This window comes from Hemitrygon akajei, chromosome 1, assembly GCF_048418815.1.
Source record: "Hemitrygon akajei chromosome 1, sHemAka1.3, whole genome shotgun sequence".
Lineage (NCBI taxonomy): Eukaryota > Metazoa > Chordata > Chondrichthyes > Myliobatiformes > Dasyatidae > Hemitrygon > Hemitrygon akajei.
In genome coordinates this window covers 124,718,476-124,739,170 of record NC_133124.1, presented here as the reverse complement: position 1 = coordinate 124,739,170, position 20,695 = coordinate 124,718,476, and the positions used below count along the sequence as shown (strand labels likewise).

The window sequence follows — 20,695 nt, the reverse complement described above, 5'->3', positions numbered from 1 at the left end:
CAGCTCAGTTCTTGACATTCCCCCTTCACTCCAGAGAGAAAAGCCCTAAACTCACTCTTCCTATCCTCATAGACTTCAAATCAGTACAGCACCAAAGAGCAATATTTGATCCAGTCAAACCACCTTTTAAAACATTCATTTCTGCACCAATGTTGCTGGTGAGGCCAACATTTATCATCTGTCCTTAGCTGCCCCTGAACTCAGTGGTTTGCTAGGCAATTAATTGTGACCAGCATTGGTAGGTCCGGTATCACACGTACTGGGGACTGAACTGACCCAGCCACTCCAACTGTGTGCAGTATTCAACACTGCAGGTGGAACCTCCACCATGATCTTCCAGCATCTACACATAGAACTGCTCGGGGGTGGAGTTTGAGGCCTAGTGCTCAGGCCTTGTCATCAGCAAGTTGGGTGCTCGAGGTCTAATATTCAGAGATGAGGATAGAGGCCGGGAGTTCAAATCAGAATTCGGGGCCCATTGGCTACAGCCCTGTGCCTGTGAATCCCTGCAAGTCCATTGGAGCAGTTGAAGGCCCAATGCCTGTGTGCACTTGTTTGAATCCAAGGCTGGAGACTGAAGATGACTTGGGATTAGCGGACTGTGTATGTGCATGAGTGGGGAGGAATGCAGCTCGTTATGTGTTGTTGTTGTTGCTTTGCAGCTTGTTGTGCTGTGTTGTTCTGCTGAGCATTGTGGGTATGACATGTTGGCACCAAAATGTGCGGTGACACTTGGGGCCGTTCCCAGCACAGTGTGTTGGTTGTTAAAGCAAATGGCACATCTCACTGCATGTGATAAATCATCTTGAATCTTGTGCACCTGAAAGCTTCCACAGGTAAACTACTGAGTTGGCCTGCTGTTGAGGCCTTTCTGAATCCAAAAGAGGTGGGAGGCTGCTCAGTGTAGGGGCCTTGTCCCCTCAGGAGTTCTGCACCTGCCTGCAAATCATGCTAATTGTGTATGACTTAGACTATCCAGGCCTCTCTTCAGAGTGAGGTCAGACATACCACAGTGGTCAGTTGTTCTGGTAATCTCATTGCTTTGCAACCCCAGATCAGGGAAGTATCTGCTTCCACTTCTCCAACTGTCCACAGAAACAATTCCGCTCCCTGCTCTGTGGGTTCACTTTGTTCACTGGCGCAGCTTCTAACCAACAGTTCACTCCAAAGGTTGAAGAACAGACAAATTTCAAGGCTCACAGCGGGGTTTACATAAAAGGTGACAATTTGCTGACCAGCAGGGATTTAATACAAGGCTAAAAAGGTGTACCACAATATGACACGGTTCCTCCCCTCTTCCCATCACTACCAACACAGAGGTATTGGAGCCGGAAGCCACATGCTCCACAATTTAGGAACAGCTTCTTCCCTTCCGCCATCAGATTTCTGTATGAACAATAAACCTATGAACACTATATCACTATTGTTGATCTTTTTGTTTTACTCATTTAGTTTCCAAAATATATTTATTATTGTAATTTAAAGTATATTTTATGTTTTGCACTGTACTGCTGCCAAAAAACTCCAAATTTCATGACATACATCAGTGATAATAAACCTGATTCTGACTCAATTATTTGTTGTGATGTATGGGTACTGTTGGAAAGAGCTGCATTGTCTACCCCTGATTACCCAGTACTCACCAGGTTACTGTGTTATTTGAAAGGACAATTTAACATCATTCATTTTGCCTTATCTGGAGTCGCATATAATGAGGACCATAAAGACTTGAGAGCAGAATTAGGCCGTTCGGCCCATTGAGTCTGCTCTGCCATTCCATCATGGATGATATTTTTTAACTCCTCTCAACATCATTTTCCTGCCTTCTCCCCATAACCTTTGACACCCTGATTAATCAAGAGCCTATCAACCTCCACTTTAAGTATACCCCATGACCTGGCCTCCACCTCAGCCAGTGGCAATGGATTCCACAGATTCACCACCCCCTGGCTAAATGAATTCCTCCTCATCTGGGGCAATTCCTCCTCCCTTACAGTACGTGGGGGGAGGGATTGTTTGAAGGAGGTGTGCAGGACGTTTTTTTATGCGGACAAGTCTTTTTTTAAACACAGTAATGCTTGGAACAGGCTGCTTGGGCAGTTGTGGTGTAAGGTAACATAACTGAGAAATATGTACATAATTTACAACTACCAACATCGAGTTGGGGTTTGGCTTTAAGAGGCTAGTCAGACGTGATTACGTTATTACATAAAAGCTTTTTAAGCATGCTCTTGTGTAGGTTTTGGGAGTTCAATAAAATGTGTTACGGGTTTCGTTAAACATATAACCATATAACAATTACAGCACATAAACAGGCCATCTCAGCCCTTCTAGTCCATGCGGAATGCTTACTCTCACCTAGTTCCACCTACCTGCACTCAGCTCATAACCCTCCATTCCTTTCCTGTCCATATACCTATCCAATTTTTTTTAAATGACAATACCAAACCTGCCTCTACCACTTCTACTGGAAGCTTGTTCCACACAGCTACCACTCTCTGAATAAAGAAGTTCCCACTTGTGTTACCCCTAAACTTTTGCCCCTTAACTCTCAACTCATGTCCTCTTGTTTGAATCTCCCCTGCTCTCAATGGAAAAAGCTTATACACGTCAACTCTATCTATCCCCAACATAATTTTAAATACCTCTATCAAGTTCCCCCTCAACCTCCTACGCTCCAAAGAATAAAGACCTAACTTGTTCAATATAATGCGTAAACCTACATTGGTGACCCCGATGCTCTAGGAGGATTGTGGAGTTATTGAATATGTCAGCCAATGTGGTCACTTTGGAAGTGTCAGAGTTTTGGGAGCAAAATGCCATCGCTTGGTTTGGACAAGCTGAGGCCCAATTTGCGCTGTGAGAAATCACTGCCATAAATACCAAATATTTCTTTGCAATAGCGTCGCTCAGTAATTACACAGCTGCAAGACTGGTGAATCTACCAGAACACCTGACTGAACACGATAACTACCAATCGCTGAAAACTCATCTTTTACAGACTTTTGGACCATTGGAATATGAGTGCACCAAACAGTTGCTCTCCTTACCCAGCCTCGCCAATGTTAGGCCTTCAGAGCTAATGGGCCACTTGCTGTCTCTCCCAGGAAATCACCATCCTTGTTTTATTTTTAAAAGATCTCCTAATGCAGCAAATGCCTGATCAAGTTCACATAACACTCGCTAATGAACCCTTGAGGGACTTTAGGAAGCTTACTAAAATAGCTGATAGTCTACACTCAGCCAGGCAGCAGTATGTAATTCCTCCTCCTTTCTGTACCTCAGGAAGGCCCCCAACACAAGGACGTCCATGGCTGTGAGACAGACAACGCTGGGTCTATGCTTTTACCACACTCGGTTTGATAGAAATGCTAGGAAGTGCCAACCGCCTTTCAGCTTCAACAGTGCCTACACATTGGGACATCAGAGGTCTGTGAACACCGTGGGTTCCAGCTGCCAGGATTGTCTACTGTTCATCACAGACACCCTTTCAGGGCCATGCTTCCTGTGTGACACAGGTGCTCAAGTAAGTATGCTACCGGCATCACTAATAATAATAATAATAAGTATTTCATTGATCCCAAGTGGGAAATTATTTTGTTACAGCAGCATTTAAAAACACACTTAGCAATAATAAATAATAGTAATAAATATAAATATTAACTAATAATAAAATACAGAATAATAATTTAACAATGTACAATAATGTATAAAATAATAAAACAGAGACTATTGTACTATGATGTGTGTTCTCTCTTCACACAGAGATGAACTGTTGTATATGCTTATTGATGAGACAGCAAAGAGTGATGAAACCTCGCTGGAGGCCGCCAACGGCTGCAAGATCCAGACTTACGGGACACAACGGGTGACGCACTGCTTCAGTGGGCGACATTACACTTGGGGCTTCAAGTAGCTAGACCTCTGCTCGGTGCAGATTTCCTGTGTGCCCAAGGACTGTTAGTCGATCATAAGAACTGCCGGCTTGTGGATGTCAAGGACTTGGGTCATTACCTTGCTTCCTCAGCAAGTTCCTCACAAAGACTCCATCAAGTGCATGCACCATCGCATGTGAGTTTACTCGACTGCTGGGCGAATTCCAGAACCTCACCGAGCCCACATTCTCCACCGCACTCACAAAACATGGGGTGAGCACCACATTTCCACAACTAGCCCGCCAGTTCACCCCTGCTTGCGTAGACTGGAGCCAGAAAAGCTGGCAGAGTTTGCCAACATGGAGAGACTCTGAATTGTACACCAGTCGAATACCCCTGGGCTTCACCCCTCCACGTGGTCCCTAAGTGTGATGGTGGTTGTCACCCATTAATGAAGCCAATTGTTACCTAGTCCCAACACGTTCAAGACTTTTTGGCATGTCTAGCCGTAAAGTTAATTTTCTCCAAAGTTGATCTAGTTAGGGGCGACCCTCAGGTGCCTGTGTGCTTGGAGGACATTCCCAAAACAGCTGTAATGACCCTGTTTGGCCTCTCTGAGTTTCTGCACATGCTGTTTAGACTGAAAACTGCAGTGCAGACTTTCCAATGGCTGATGAACTCTGCATTAAAAGACCCACATTTTCTTTTTGTTTGCCTGGATGACATACTTGCCGCCAGTGTGTCCAAATCTGAACACGCATCTCATCTCCGCATGCTTTTCAAGCGCTTAAGCCAACTTGGGTTGATTATTAACCTTGTTAAATGCCAGTTTGCATTGTCAATCATTGACTTTCTCGGCCATCACATCTCCGCAGAAGGTGTGAAACCCCTCCCATCAAAGGTAGCTGGTATTATGGATTTCCCACTGTCCTGCACTAATAAAAATCTACAGGAGTTTTTAGGCATGGTGAATTTCTATCACCACTTCATTCTGCAAACTGCTGAACTTATGCTCCACCTGTATAGTGTGCTTAAAAGCAATACCCTTAATCAAGTGCTTGACTGGTCAGTGGACACGACCAGGGCATTTGATGATACCAAACGAGCTCTTTCTAACATGGCTGTACTGGCACACCCATGGCCATTACAACTGACGCCTCAGACTATGCTGTGGGTGCTGTGCACGAACAGTTGGTTGGAGGCGTGTGGCAGCCATTCGCCTTCTTCAGCCGGCAGCTCCGTCCCCCGAAAGGAAGTACAGCACGTTTGACCGTGCGTTTCTCAGTCTCTATCTGGTTGTCCTCCATTTTTGTTTTCTTCTCGAGGGTCACGATTTCACAGCGTTCATTGATCACAAAACCTTGTGCACCCAATGTTCTGCAACGCTACCTAGCCTGTATATCTGAGTTTACAACTGATATACAACGTATCAAGGGGGAAAATAATGCCGTGGCCGATTGCCTCTCATGGCCAGACACTGAGATTGTAACACAGGGGATGATTATGCTGGCATTGTAGCCGACCAAGTTGCTGACCCAGGGGTCCAGGCTTACTGAACAGCAGTCAGGGGCCTGCAGTTGGCTGACGTTAAGTTCAGGGAGGTTGATGTTTCTCTTTGTGCCATGTCTCAACAGTTGCCCTTGCTCCATTGTGCCTGCAAACTGGGGACAAACTCTTTTTAACTCCATACAAGGTCTCCTGTATCTGGACTGGAAGGCCTCACAGAAACCAGCTGCACCTGCCTCAGAAAGGACGTGCGTGATTGGACTGCAGCTTGTGTGGGGTGCTGACGGGCAAAAATTAACCACCACGTTCAGGTGTCACTGGCAACTTCTGAGGTCCCTAAGTGATGGTTTGACCATGTCAACGTGCACCTTGTTGGTCCTCTTCCTCCCTCCCTCGGTTTCACACACCTTCTTACCATGGTGGACCGTGTCATCAGGTGGCCAGAGGTCGTCCCTCTAGCATTGACGACTGCTGCAGACGTGGCTTGGGCTTTCATCTCACCTGTGTTGCTCTGCTTGGCACCCCATCTGATATTTCCTCCGACCGCGGTCCCCAATACATTTCAGATCTCTGGGCTGCGACGGCCCAAAAGCTCAGCGATCATGGCCTACCTCTCATCATGGCATTCCTATCTGAGTCCTTATTGATGGACATTCCACTACATTTGTTTCCGTCCACCATGATGCACACTAACGTCCCTTTACAATGACCCATTTCACGTTTTGGAACGGGGAGAAGACTTCTATCATAAATAAGCGTGGGGTAAACTTGAACTTATTTTGGTTCATAGCCTTAAAGCAGCCCAACAGGACTTGGAGTATTCCACTGCCATGCCCCCCGGTGTCATAACATGAGCGTGAGCGTGTCAACACACCTCTGGACGAGCCAGAGGCCCCTTGCGGTTCCTCCACCCATGGAACACCGGACCTGAGCCGGGTTGCTCGCCTGAGCTCTAGACAGGCTCACAAGCCAGTTTTAAGTGAATTCGGGAGGGTGGCTGTGTGAGGTAACGTAATTGGGAGGAAGGTACGTACATCATTCACAAACACTGGCACTGAGTTAGAGCTTCGATTTAAGAAGCTGGTCTGACATGATGACGTTATTACGCAAAAGGTCTTTAACACGCTCTTGCTGTGTAGGTTTCTGAGTTTAGTAAAATGAGTCATGGGTTTCGTTAAACACAAGACGCCTCACTTCACTTTATTTACAGAAATCTACAGGGTAACAGATACCCTGGTGGTACTGAAGAGGCTTTGAGTCAGTCACATGAGTATGTAAGGAATGGAGAGTTACGGATCATTTGTAGGCAGAATTGGCAGAGTCCCCTCCCTGAAAAGCACTGGAGAACAAGGTGAGCCTTTAATAGAAATTTGGTACTCTGACAGTTGTTGAATGTCACTGGGGAAGCTGGGGCCTCCAGAAGGTTTTCTCTGCACAGTTTCTGTCACAATGTCTTGATCGTTCAAGCAATAGTTGAGGTATCTTTCCTTCAGGCTGACAATATTACTGACCTGGGGAAATTATTGCTAAGCAGGGGAGGGGAACCAGTAGAACACTCAACAAGCAGAATCTCATGACAATAAAGCTAAGGATTAGCTTTATTTGCCAAATGAACATCGAAACGTTCAGAGAAATGCATTGTTTGCGTCAAATCAGCAAGGATTCTGCTGGGCAGCCCATCACGCTACTGACACCGCTGTCCACACCTTACTAACCCAAACCGCGAGCCTTTGGAATGTAGAGAGGACATCAGAGCACCCAGAGGAAACCCACGCGGTCACGGGGAGAATGTACAAACTACTCGCTGACAGCGGGCAGGTTTTGAATCCAGATCTTAGAGCTGACACTGTTAAGAGTGTCACGCAAACTGTTACACTAGTGCCATCCACCTTCTGGGCGGCGGCAGGAATGGTACTCTGATCCGACAACGCATGCTGCAATAGTGCTATGCTAACTGCTCGACCGCCGGGCTGCTCCGAGCGGCGCGGTGACGCGGCAGTTTACATAACACTTGTTACAGGACCAGCTGTAAGAACGGGGTTCAGTTCCTGCTGCTGCCCTTATTAGAAGGCTCACAATTCCTGACAAACTTCAACTGAAGATCCCTGAATCAAGATTCCAAGGGCAAGTCTGTGTATGTCATGAAGCAAACTCTTTTTGGAAAATGAGCTGTGCTCTGAATACAGTCACTTTTTTTTTACTTCTGCTACTCTCTGTACACAACAGGTGAACTCGCAGAGGTGCCTGAACATGTGCAACCTTGTCTGGATGATGGAACGTATTACTGGGAAATCTAATTGCACGTTGCTAGACCGTGCATCTTTCATTAAGAGGCGCACCTGCATGGGAAATGGGAGGCCTGCCATGACAACATCCCTGGCACCTGCCATTTCGAACTAGCTACAGGTGGATGCTTACTACTCTCAGCACAGGAGGTACAGGAAACTTGCGTCCCACGCCACCAGGTTCAGTAACAGTTATTCCATTACAACTGTCAGGCTCCTGAACCAATGTGGATAACTTCACGCACCTCAGCCCTGTACTGATTCCATAACTTACAGGCTCATTTTCATGGACTTCACAACTCTAGTACGCTGGCCTTAAAGCCAGTTGCTTTGGGCAGATGGGGCTCATCAGCTGTGGTTGGCAGCTCTTCCAGGAGAAGGAAAACTCTGATCTCAAACCTCCCCTGCCTTGTGGCTATATCCACTCATGGGGAGGGCTTCGGGAGTAAATCTCGAGGGGAAAAATCCGAAGCTGGAGTCCCAAAGCAGTCCTACATCGAGTTCAACGCTGACTGGCAACTCCTGCGTCGCTGCTGGTACCAAACTGTATCGGTCTCTGCTGTTCCTTTGGGTTCAGTTGTGTGGAGAGAGGGGGCTTGTCACATGGGCAACAGTTTGCTCTCCATATCATACTGTCCAAGCTTGCTTATCTAGACAGCTAGGTCACAACATCCTTGATCGATGGAAGCCTCAGACAGACAGTCCCAACTCTAGTTCTCACTATTATTTATTTATTTATTATTTGTTCAATTTGTCTTATTTTGCACTCTGATTGCTTGTCAGTCTATGTTTAGAGATAGTTTCCATGAATTCTATTATATTCCTTTAATTTCCCGTAAATTCCTGCAAGAAAATGAATCGCAAGGTAGTACATGGTGACATCTACTGCACATATTTTGATAGTAAATTTTGACCTTGACTTTGACTCTGTTCCATTAAGTTAAAATTTACTCTTTCCTATAGATCTCTCTCAAGCAACACCCATGCCCCACCGTGAATCGGAAGTAATCCTACCAGGCAGCTGATCACAGATCCTCCCTGACATTCCAATCCCAATTTCCACCCATCATCCAATACAACACTCCAAACCTCCCCTCGACACCAGAAAAAAGAAGAAAGACCTTTGTGTACGTTGAACATGTAGGACTGTATCGAGACTCATGAATTCATGCCCAATAAAATTTTAGACTCGTGGTGTTCCAACCTATGAAATCTCAATTTCCATCCATCACCCAGTTCAACACTCCAAACCTCCCCTCGACACCAGAACAAGAAAACTACACCTTTGCGTTCACTGAACATGCAAGGCTTGTTCTGCTACTTGTGAATTCACGCACAATAAAATTTTACACCAGCTCCAAAACATGCCACGACTTTCCTTATATTACCCATCCAATACACTTGTCCTTTTGGGAGGATTTCTAGGCCTCTTCCTTCTTTCGAGGTGATGATGTAATTGGATGTTGCTCCCACAGACCAACCAGGAAGAGAGTTGGAAACGTCATCAAGTTCTGGAATTGGTGCTTCATCCGGGCAGGTGGAACAAGAGCTGGAGACCCCCTAGGTCTGTGAATCCTGAGATCAGAGTTTGAGGCCAAGGGTTTGAGGTCCCACCGTTGGCGGGTCCAGAGCTCAAAGCCTGGAGTTCAGGTCCTCTTCCATCGCCATTGGGAAGTCCTGGGGTTGATATTGAAGATTGGAGCCTGAAGGTTGATTGGAAGTCCAGAGCTCGAGGCCTGATAGCAGGGCTTGATTTGCTGTCGTCATTTTGTTGCTTGATGGTGGAACAATTAGGAACCAAAAACCCAAACCCGCAACGCAGCAACGTGCGCAGGATGTGCACAGCTATAGCTGACTGGGAGGGTAACATCTGCCATAGCTCAGTAAGAGGGTGTCATCTGTTTTGGCTTGGCTCTTCAGGCAGCTATCTGACCAAGCAGCTTTACCTGCTCTGAAACCACAGTTTCAAAGTGGCAGCTGAGACTCCCATTCCAGCTGGTGTCCAGTGCTCTACATCAAGCCACCCATCTGCTTTCATCTGAAACCAACGGATGTACAGGCAATTGAAGAAAGAGTCTGTAGTGAGATGCTGAAGATGTTCTATAGGTCAGTTGTGGAGAGCGCCCTCTTCTTTGTGGTGGCATGTTGGGGAGGAAGCATTAAGAAGAGGGACGCCTCACGTCTTAATAAGCTGGTAAGGAAGGCGGGCTCTGTCGTGGGCAAAGTACTGGAGAGTTTAACATCGGTAGCTGAGCGAAGGGCGCTGAGTAGGCTATGGTCAATTATGGATAACTCTGAACATCCTCTACATAGCACCATCCAGAGACAGAGAAGCAGTTTCAGCGACAGGTTACTATCGATGCAGTGCTCCTCAGACAGGATGAAGAGGTCAATACTCCCCAATGCCATTAGGCTTTACAATTCTACCGCCAGGACTTAAGAACTTTTTAAAAGCTATTATTAATGCTTTTTGAGATAGTGATTTAGATGCATATCATATTTTTTACTGAGTTAAGTATTGTATGTAATTAGTTTTGCTACAACAAGTGTATGGGACATTGGAAAAAAGTTGAATTTCCCCATGGGGATGAATAAAGTATCTATCTATCTATCTATCTATCCCTGGTGATTAATGTTTTAAATCCTCTTTGCATGCCCCTGCATTTTCTGCACTACCTACCACTACTCCTGGCAGGGTGTTCCACACACTCCACCGCTCTCTGTGTTAAAAAAGTACTTACCTTTGACATCCTCCCATGTGCTTTCCTCCAATCACCTTAAAATTATGCCTCCAGGTAGCAGCCATTTCTGTCCTCGGGACAAAGTCTCTGGCTATCCACTTGTACCCCTCTATCAATTCACCTCCAGGTAGCAGCCATTTCTGTCCTCGGGACAAAGTCTCTGGCTATCCACTTGTACCCCTCTATCAATTCACCTCCAGGTAGCAGCCATTTCTGTCCTCGGGACAAAGTCTCTGGCTATCCACTTGTACCCCTCTATCAATTCACCTCCAGGTAGCAGCCATTTCTGTCCTCGGGACAAAGTCTCTGGCTATCCACTTGTACCCCTCTATCAATTCACCTCCAGGTAGCAGCCATTTCTGTCCTCGGGACAAAGTCTCTGGCTATCCACTTGTACCCCTCTATCAATTCACCTCCAGGTAGCAGCCATTTCTGTCCTCGGGACAAAGTCTCTGGCTATCCACTTGTACCCCTCTATCAATTCACCTCCAGGTAGCAGCCATTTCTGTCCTCGGGACAAAGTCTCTGGCTATCCACTTGTACCCTTCTATCAATTCACCTCCAGGTAGCAGCCATTTCTGACCTCGGGACAAAGTCTCTGGCTATCCACTTGTACCCCTCTATCAATTCACCTCCAGGTAGCAGCCATTTCTGTCCTCGGGACAAAGTCTCTGGCTATCCACTTGTACCCCTCTATCAATTCACCTCCAGGTAGCAGCCATTTCTGTCCTCGGGACAAAGTCTCTGGCTATCCACTTGTACCCCTCTATCAATTCACCTCCAGGTAGCAGCCATTTCTGTCCTCGGGACAAAGTCTCTGGCTATCCACTTGTACCCCTCTATCAATTCACCTCCAGGTAGCAGCCATTTCTGTCCTCGGGACAAAGTCTCTGGCTATCCACTTGTACCCCTCTATCAATTCACCTCCCAACCTTCTCCGTTACACAGAGGAAAAATCCTAGCTCGCTCTATCTATCCTCATAGGACATGCTCTCTAGTCCAGGCAGAATCCTGGTGAGTCTCCTTTGCACCTTCTCTAAAGCTTCCTCATCCTTCTAGTAATGAGGCAACCGGAGCTGAACACAATATTCCATGCATAGTCTAACCAGGGATTTACAGAGCTGCAACATCACCTCATGGTTCTTGAACTCAAATCACTTGACTAATGAAGGGTAACACACCATACGATTTCTTATGCTGTAATTATGACAAAGCTGAAACTTATCGAATATTGAAAGGTTTGGATAGATGTGGAGAGGATGTTTCCAAAGTAGGGGAGGCTATGACCAGAGGGCACAGCCTCAGAATACAAGGATGCCCCCTTAGAACAGAGATGATGAAGAATTACTTTTGCCACAGTGTGTTGAAACTGTGGAATTCATACAAACAACTGTGGAGGCCAAGTCACTAGGTACACTTAAAGTGGAGTTTGACAGGTTCTTGATTAATAAGGGCATCAAAGGTTAAGGGGAGAAGGCAGAACAGGATTGAGAGGGATAATATATCAGCCATGATGGAATAACAGAGCAGTCTCATTGGGCCAAATAGACTAATTTTGCTCCTATGTCTTATGGTCTAAATTATGATTTGGAGGTCTGGAACAGTGTTTTATCTAAGAAACCCTGCCTTGGGCCATTTGATGGTTTTCACAAGTAAACCCCAGCGCTCTGAAATCACAGTGGAGTGCAGACAGTCGACTGCCTGGAAAACACTGAACTCTTTTGTGCAATGCTGGTCTCTGAGATACAAAGGAATCACTGCCAGTTCAGAGAAACGTCAGGCAGATGCCTGAGAGTGGAGGAGAAAGCAGCAGAAATTCAATTCCTGAAAATGACATGAAGAAATCATTCTTCACACCAAGTGGGAATCAGAAACTGAGCCAAATGGTTTTGTTCGGGCAGTGAGTGCTTTGCTTCTGAATGAGAAAGAAGAGGAGTATTGCACGTAGGACAATCCATAACCACAATCAGGTTTATCATCATTCACATACAGTACGTTGTGAAATCTGTTCATTTGTTGCAGCGGTACAGTGCCATGCATAAAATATACTATAAATTTCAATAACATGTATAAATAAACAAACACACAATAATATTTAATAATTTTAAATAAAATAGTGATAGTGTTTATGGGTTCAGAAACCTGATGATGGAGGGAAGAAGCTGTCCCTAAAATGTTGAGTGTGTGTCTTCAGGCTCCTGTACCTCCTTCCTGATTGTAGCAATGAGAAGAGAGAACGTCCTGGGTGGTGGGGTTCCTTCATAATGGATGCCGCTTTTTTGAGGCACTGCCTTTTGAAGGTGTCCTTGATGATAGGGAGAACCCATCTGGTTGAACAGCTGGAAGCGAGAGAGGATGTACAGTGCACCACATTCACAACAACCATCGCCTGTCTTTCCCAGGACACTTACTTACAGAGCAACGTTGTCATCGTCAGCCCTCCACCCACCCGACATCTTATCCCCTCAACTCTGTAACAAAATAACACGGCCTTTGAAAATCCCTGCGCTATGTCTACAATGAGCAGGGCTACAGATGCATTCTTTCAATGCACCTGCTCCCACCAGCTTCGCATTTGAAGAAGAAGAAGTGTTTTAAGCATGTAACAGCACACACAAAATGCTGGAGGAACTCAGCAGGCCAGGCAGCATCCATGAAGGGGAATAAATAGTTAATGTTTCGTACCGAGACCCTCCATCAGGACTGGAAAGGAAGGGGGGAAAGCCAAGATAGGGTGTGGCGGAAGGGGAAGCAGTACAAGCACAGACTGAGGTCGGCAGGAGGAGGCTGGTGATAGGTGAAACCAGGCGAGGGGGAGGTAAGAGAGTGGGGGACGGGGATGAAATGAGAAGCTGGGAGGTGATAGGTGGAAGAGGTAAAGGATTGAATCTGATAGGAGAGGAGAGCAGACCATGGGAGAGAGGGAGGAGGAGGGGAACCTGAGGGAAGTGATAGATAGGTGAGGAGAAGAAAAAGGGTAAGAGGGGAACCAAAATGGGGAATGGAAAAAGACAGAAGGCGAGTTGGGAAAATTACAGGAAGTTTAGAGAAATTTATGTTTTTTTATATTTGCATCCTCCTGCCGACCTCACTCTGTGCTTGCCTTTCCTGGGGGTAGAAACCAGAACCAAGGGTAAGTACACACACTAGGAAATGTCCTCAGTCTCTTTAGTTATATTTGTGATTTTTAAATACTTTTTTCAGGCATGGGTATTGCATGCTGATTTTCAGGCCTTTGACTAATAGGAAAGACCAGAAATGGGGGTCATAGATTTAGGGTGAGAGGGGGGATGATTTAAAAGGTACCTGAGGGTTACCTTTATCGTGCAGAGGGTGCTGAATATGTGGAATAAGCTGCCAGAGGAAATGGTGAGGCAGGATCATTTAACAAGTACATTTGAAAGTACATTTATTATCAAAGTATTTATACCATGTAAAACCTTGAGTTTCACCTTCTTGCAGGAGGCCACAAGACAAAGAAGCAGGATACAATCCATGAAAAACCACACACAGCAAACACCAACAAAGCTCTATCGTGCAAAAGAGGACCATCATGCAAACAATAAAAAATGTACCACGTAATACACAGAACATGAACAGCAGTGTCACGGAAAGCAAGTCCCCAGCTGCGGAGTCAGTTCAGCGCCGAGGGGAGTGAAGCAGGCCCAGGAGCCTGAAAGCTGTAGGGCAACATTGCTCCCGAACCTGGCGGCGTGCGACCCAGTACTCCTACACCTTCCGCCCAGCAGTAGTAGTGGGAAGGGGGGAGGCAGGTCAAACACAGGCAGGCGAGATTGGCTGGCAAGGAGAAATGGGGTTGAACACCTGGTGGTATGGGGCTGAGAGCTGGGGTTCCCAGCCTGGGCTCCATGGAGAACACCTGGCATAGAGGGATAGGGGCTGAATGCAGGAATTTGGGACCAGGTGAGTTGGTAGCATGGACTTCCCTGGCTGATGGGCCTGTATCCTCTGTAATCTCTATCACTTCACCTGTTAAGATGCACAGTTCAGTCTTGGAGTGGCCCTGTACTTCCTGCCTGTTATACTGGAGACTTGGGAGCTCACACACCACAGAAGAAAGCAGATGCTCAATTTTAACTGTTATCTCTCCCATTACAAAGGTTGTCTGCTCTCCATTTGCTCTGAATTACATAGAAAACTACAGCATAGTCGAAGCCCCTCGGCCCATGATGTTGTGCTGACTATTTAACCTAACCCCGCCCTCTGACATAGCCCTCCGTTTTTCTATCACCCACATTCCTATCTAAGAATTTCTTAAATGTTCCTAATGCAAATGCCTCTATCACCAACCCTGGAGGGGCATTCCACTCACCCACCACTCTCTGTGTAAAAAAAAACATGCCTCTGACATCCCCTTTTACTTTTCTCCGATCACCTTAGAATCATGCCCCCTTCTACTAGCCATTTCCACCCTGGGAAAAAGTCTCCGGCTGTCCTCTCGATCTCATCATCTTGTACATCTTTATCATCAGCCCTTGCTCCAAAGAGAAAAGCCCCAGCCCACTAAACCTACCCTCTAGGCCCCATCCTGATAAATTTACAGACATAGTAACTGATAGAAATCCTGCTTGAAGTTATCTCCCCCTCAGGAGATCTCACTCTCTACTTCAATGAACAACAAGTGTAATTCACCTCAGAGGAGGGAACATTCCAACCTATTACATCAATAAAAGCTAACTTGATTCATGGAAAACCTTTGTTGTAGTTTACAGCCATCCCCTGTAACCACACGCCTTTCGAACTCAGCAAAGCATCTCAAAGGACCACTCTCCCAACTTAACACTGACATTGAGGAGCTCTTGGGATTTGTTGTTGGGATTCTGGAGAAGAGTAATACAAGAAGCTGGAAATCTAAATCAACACAAACAAGATGCTGGAGGAACTGTGGGTCAGGCAGCATCGATGGAGGGAAAAGAACAGTCCTTGTTTTGGGCCAAGACACTTTATCAGGCCGATGAGATGGTGACAAGTGGGAAATCGACGGAACACACACCAGCCCTCATCGAAGCATCAGCAATGGAAAGAGTGAGCAGTTTCAAGTTCTTGGGTTTCAACATCTTTGAAGATCTACCCCAGTCCCAACATATTTATGCAATTACAAAGAAGGCGTATCACTGTATTTCATTCGGAATTGAGGAGATTTGGAATGTCACCAACGACTCTAGCAAATTTTTATAGATGTTCCAAGGAGAGCATTCTGATTGGTTGGAACACCATCAGGTACGGGACACAAATATACAAAATTGGAACCCATGAACCAACTTATTTTTTATATCCCTTATTGTAATTTATAGAAAGTTTTACATATCGCACTCTACTGATGCCGCAAAAGAACAAAGTTCACTTCGGTGATAAAAAACCTGATTCTAATTTGGTAAAATGCTTTCACCAATGACATGCACTGCCATCTAGAGGCGACAGAATTAACCACAGGAAGTTTCAGATTTCAATTTGTTTAAAAGATCAACTTTAATTTTTTTTAAAGAGTTTTAAAGAGATTCAAATGAATTGTGATCATTTTAAAAAATAAAATTTACTTCCTAATGATTTTAATGCTCCTCCAAGTTGGCAGGTTCAACAAGTATTTAATAAGCTATGTATTTAATGAAAAGCTGATGGAATTCAGTGAGTGAGGCTGTATCTGTAGAAGGAAATAGACGGTTGATGTTAGGATTTGGACTCTTCATATGGGTACTCAACGATTTAGAAACAGCTTCACCCCCACCCCCCGACATCAGATTTCTGAATGGTCCATACCCTATGAACACTGCCACACCATCTTGATTTCTTTTTGCTTTACCTATTTATTGGCCTCAGTGGCCACTTTTTTAATTATACCTGCTTATTAATGCAATTAACTAATCAGCCATTCACGTGGCAGCAACTCAATACATTAAAGCATGCAGGTCAAGAGGTTCAGTTGCTGTTCAGGCCAAGCATCAGAATTGGGAAGAAATGTGATCTAAGTGACACTGATTGTGGAACGACTGTTGGTGTCAGACAGGGAGGTTTGAACATCTGAGAAACTGCTGATCTCCTGGGAATTTCACTCACAATCGGTCTCTGGAGCTTACACAGAATGGTGTTAAAAACAATGGAAAACATCCAGTGAGCAGCAGTTCACTGGCAAAGATGCCTTGCTAATGAGAGAGGAAAGCACAGAATGGCCAGACTGGATCAAGCTGACAGGAAGGTGACAGCAACTCACATAACTACTCATTACAATAGTGGTGTGCAGAGGAGCATTTCTGAACGCACAACACATTGAACCCTGAAGCGGATGGGCTACAACAGCAGAAGACCATGAATACACACTCAGTGGCCACTTTGTTGGGTACAGGAGATAATTAATAAAATATCCACTGTGTACTTTACTTAGTTTCTAGTAGGTGGAATGAACAAGCAAACAGAGTAGGGCAGAAAACTTCAGAATACTGAAAAAACTTCATTAAAGCAATCATTTTACTGAATATATACTGAAGATAACCAATGCGACAGATGCATAGAAACAGAAATGTACAGTAAAGAAACGATACCTTTTAGAAATTGCTAACAAGAAAAATACTCTTTTCCTACCTTCTCCGGATCATTATTCTGCTGTTTCCATTCTGCGGGCTCCACAGTCTCACATATGGCAACTCAAAGGCATGCAGCTTTCTCAGCACTGCTCCGAGATAATGAAAAAAATAGTCACAACAGTGTCTTTTTCCAAGATATATTATAATACTCTGAAATGGTATCAATGGGAGTCTATAGAGGAAGAATAGAGAAGTGGAGCATATAGATAACGTAAACAATAGACTCAGTGGAAAAACTCAGTGGAAAAACTCAAGACCACATACCACCCAAAGAAACACATCCTCAACAGCTCGAGTTAACTGTTCTTTCACCCATTAAAAATTTTCTCTGCCATTAATTTTTTTTCTGATTCACAACATAATAACATCTAGAGATCACACATGGAATATATCTTTTGTGCATTGGTTTTTGGCAGTCATTGTTTATGTATGGTTTTGCATAAATTTTATTGTATTTCTTTATTTTCCTGTAAATGCCTGCAGGAAGATGAATTTCAAAGTAGAATATGGTGACATATGCTTACTTTTACTTTCCCTTGGGAAGAACTTGGGAAGTCTCAGTCACTTTTTCAATGAACAATAAACAGGAAAGGGAAAATGGCAATCTATTACATCAATAAAAGCTAACTTGGCTCAATGGATAAACTTCATTGTGGTTTGCTGATTACAAATTTGCACAAGACAAAGGAGCAGAATTCGTCTATTGGCCCATTGAGTCTGCTTCCCCATAACCACATCTGATCACAGCAAAGCATCTTGATGGACCTCCCTCCCAATTCCAAGATGTTAAATAGCTTAAACACTGGGAAGGGTTTGATTTTAATAATGTCATCAAAATTATCAATGAAGATTTGAGGTGACCCTATGTACAGACCTACATTTAGGACACTTTCAGTTTGAAATCTGAACTCAACATTGGGTTACTTACAGAAAGTTAAAATAACTGCAGGTGATGAAATATGAAACAAAGCAAGGAAATATTATAAACTCAAGAGATTTCTGTAGATACAGGAAATCCAGAGAAACACACACCAAAATGCTGGTGGAATTCAGCAATCAGAAAGCAACAATGCAGAGGGATAAACAGTCAATTTTTCGGGTCAGTATCCTTTATAAGACCATAAGGTACAGAAGCAGAATTAGGTCATTTGGACCATCAAGTCTACTCCACCATTTCATCATGGCTGATCCTAATTCCCTCTCAGATCCAATCTCCTACCTTCTCCCCTTATCTTCTCACACTCATGACCAATCAACCTTTGCCTTAAAAATACCCAATGAGTTGACCTCACAGCAGCCTGTGGCAATGAATTCCGGATTCACCAATCTCTGGCTGAAGAAATTCCTCATCTCCGTTCTAATAGTCTGTGCTTTTATTTCTTCCACCAAAGTGCATGACCATACATTTCCCTACACTGTAGTGCATCTGTCATTCCTTTGCCCATTTTCTTAATCTGTCTAAGTCCTTCTGTAGCCTCTCTACTTCCTCAAAGCTACCTGCCTCTCCACCCATCTTTGCATCGTCTGTGAACTTTGCCAAAATGCTATCAATTTCATCATCCAAGTCACTGACAAATAATGTAAAAAGCAGTCCCAACACAGACTCCAGTGGAACACCACAAATCACAGGCTTCCTTTGTTCTTTGCCTTTGCCTTCTGCCACTCAGCTGATCTTCTATCCATACTGGTATTTTTCCTGTAATAAGAACATCAGAAATAGGAGCAGAAGGAGGCCATCCGGCCCATCCAGCCTACCCTGCCATTCAATAAGATCATGGCTGATCTGTCCGTAAGCTCAGCTCCATCTACCTGTCTTTTCCCCATGATCCTTAATTCCCTTACTATGTAAAAACCTATCTAACTGCTCCTTAAATATATTTAGTGAAGAAGCCTCATCTGCTTCCCTGGGCAGAGAATTCCACAGATTCACCACTCTCTGGGAAAAACAGTTTCTCTTCATCTCTGTCCTAAATCTTCTCCCCGAATCTTGAGGCAATGTCCCCTAGTTCTAGTCTCACCTACCAATGGAATCAACTTTTCTACTTCTATCTTATCTATCCCTTTCAAAATTTTGTATGTTTCTATAAGGTCCCCTCTCATTCTTCTGAACTCCAGAGAGTATAGCCCCAGGCGACTCAATCTCTCCTCATAGGTTAAACCCTTCATCCCTGGAATCAACCTGATGCACCTCCTCTGCACTGCCTCCAAAGCCAGTATGTCCTTCCTCAAGTACGGAGACCAGAACTGCACACAGTACTCCAGGTGCGGCCTCACCAGTACCCTGTATAATTGCAGCATGACCTCCCTGCTCTTGAATTCAATCCCTCTGGCAATGAAGGCCAACATTCCATTTGCCTTCTTAATAACCTGTTGTACCTGCAAGCCAACTTTTTGCAATTCATGAACAAGCACTCCCAAGTCCCTCTGCACAACAGCAACCCCTGCGGCAACCCACTCACCACAGACTGTCAAAGGCCTTCTGAAAGTCCAAGTAAACAACACCCATTGACTCTCCTTTGTCTATCCTGCTAATTATTTCCACAAAGAATTCCAACAGATTTGTCAGGCAAGATTTCATAAGGAGATCATGCTCACTTTAGTTTACACGAGGGAATCTGCAGATGCTGGAAATTCAAACAACAACACACTCAAAATGCTGGTGGAACACAGCAGGCCAGGCAGCATCTATAGGAGAAGCACTGTTGACGTTTCGGGCCGAGATCCTGGCAAAGGGCTAACAGTCCTATAATTTTCTTTCTTCTGCCTCGCTCCCTTCTTGAAAAGTGAGTGACCTTTGTAAATTTTCAGTCTTCAGAACCATACCTGAATCTCGTGTTTCTTGAAAGAACATTACTAATGCCTCTTCAATCTCTTCAGCCGCCTCTTTCAACTCCGTGTTATCTTTCAGTTTGCTCCCACAACGTGCAATCATTTCCCCAGTAACAGTGTAATAAGTGGAGTCACCCATTGTATTACACCCTTCATTTGGAAGTGCATCTAACATTACAATGTGCTTCAATAAATACAAGAAACTTGCAACTGAAAGCTAAATTTCTGAAAAATCATATTCCATTTCAGGGAAAGTGAAAAAGACTTTCATAAGTGTGGTGCTGAGAGAAAACTGACCACACTTCAGAATTTCCAGGCTAGTGGGTGATGAATGAAAGAACTTCCATTTGCATGGGGTGGTGATAATATCTTTTGAGATTGTATAAAATCTCTGACAGATAAAAAAGTAGAATTACTGTTTGAATAAATCTTGGCTGAGACATTGAAGAGCTGATTAGATGGGGTCACACAGAGTTGCTTCATGGAAGCAGGAAATGAGGACAACCTCGTCCGCTCTGTCTATCAAGCCTCCGCTTTTAGATTAGGGTTGGTGTAAAAACCAAGCCTGACCTAAAGCATTTTATTCTCTCCACATCCTCATCAATTCAAACTGAATTCTGCCGGTCAGCAGCACATTACAGGTAAACCTGGATTAACTAGCCACTATAGTCATGCAGTCATGGGGTGAGGGGGAACTGGAGGGAGAGGAGCAGGGGAAGGAGAAGTTGAAGAGGCAAGGGCAAGTGAGGGAAATAGACAAAGAAACATTGCACCATATGTAAATATCTTCCACCTCTCAAGTAGATGCTTCTCGCATTACTGCACCTCCGAATTGCCTTTTGGAGTGAAATTGAATTTGG

At 44.7% G+C, this 20,695-nt stretch overlaps 1 protein-coding gene across 2 annotated transcripts in view; it reads right to left on the bottom strand.

The window, feature by feature from the left end:
• Nucleotides 1-20,695, bottom strand: part of LOC140730677 (sorting nexin-31-like) — a 142,775-nt gene that overhangs the window by 73,379 nt on the left and 48,701 nt on the right. For both annotated transcript variants that reach the window (XM_073051441.1, XM_073051451.1), the window contains one exon: nucleotides 17,005-17,092. In XM_073051441.1, the coding sequence (XP_072907542.1) occupies nucleotides 17,005-17,092 (88 nt within the window). The remainder of the gene's footprint in view (nucleotides 1-17,004; nucleotides 17,093-20,695) is intronic.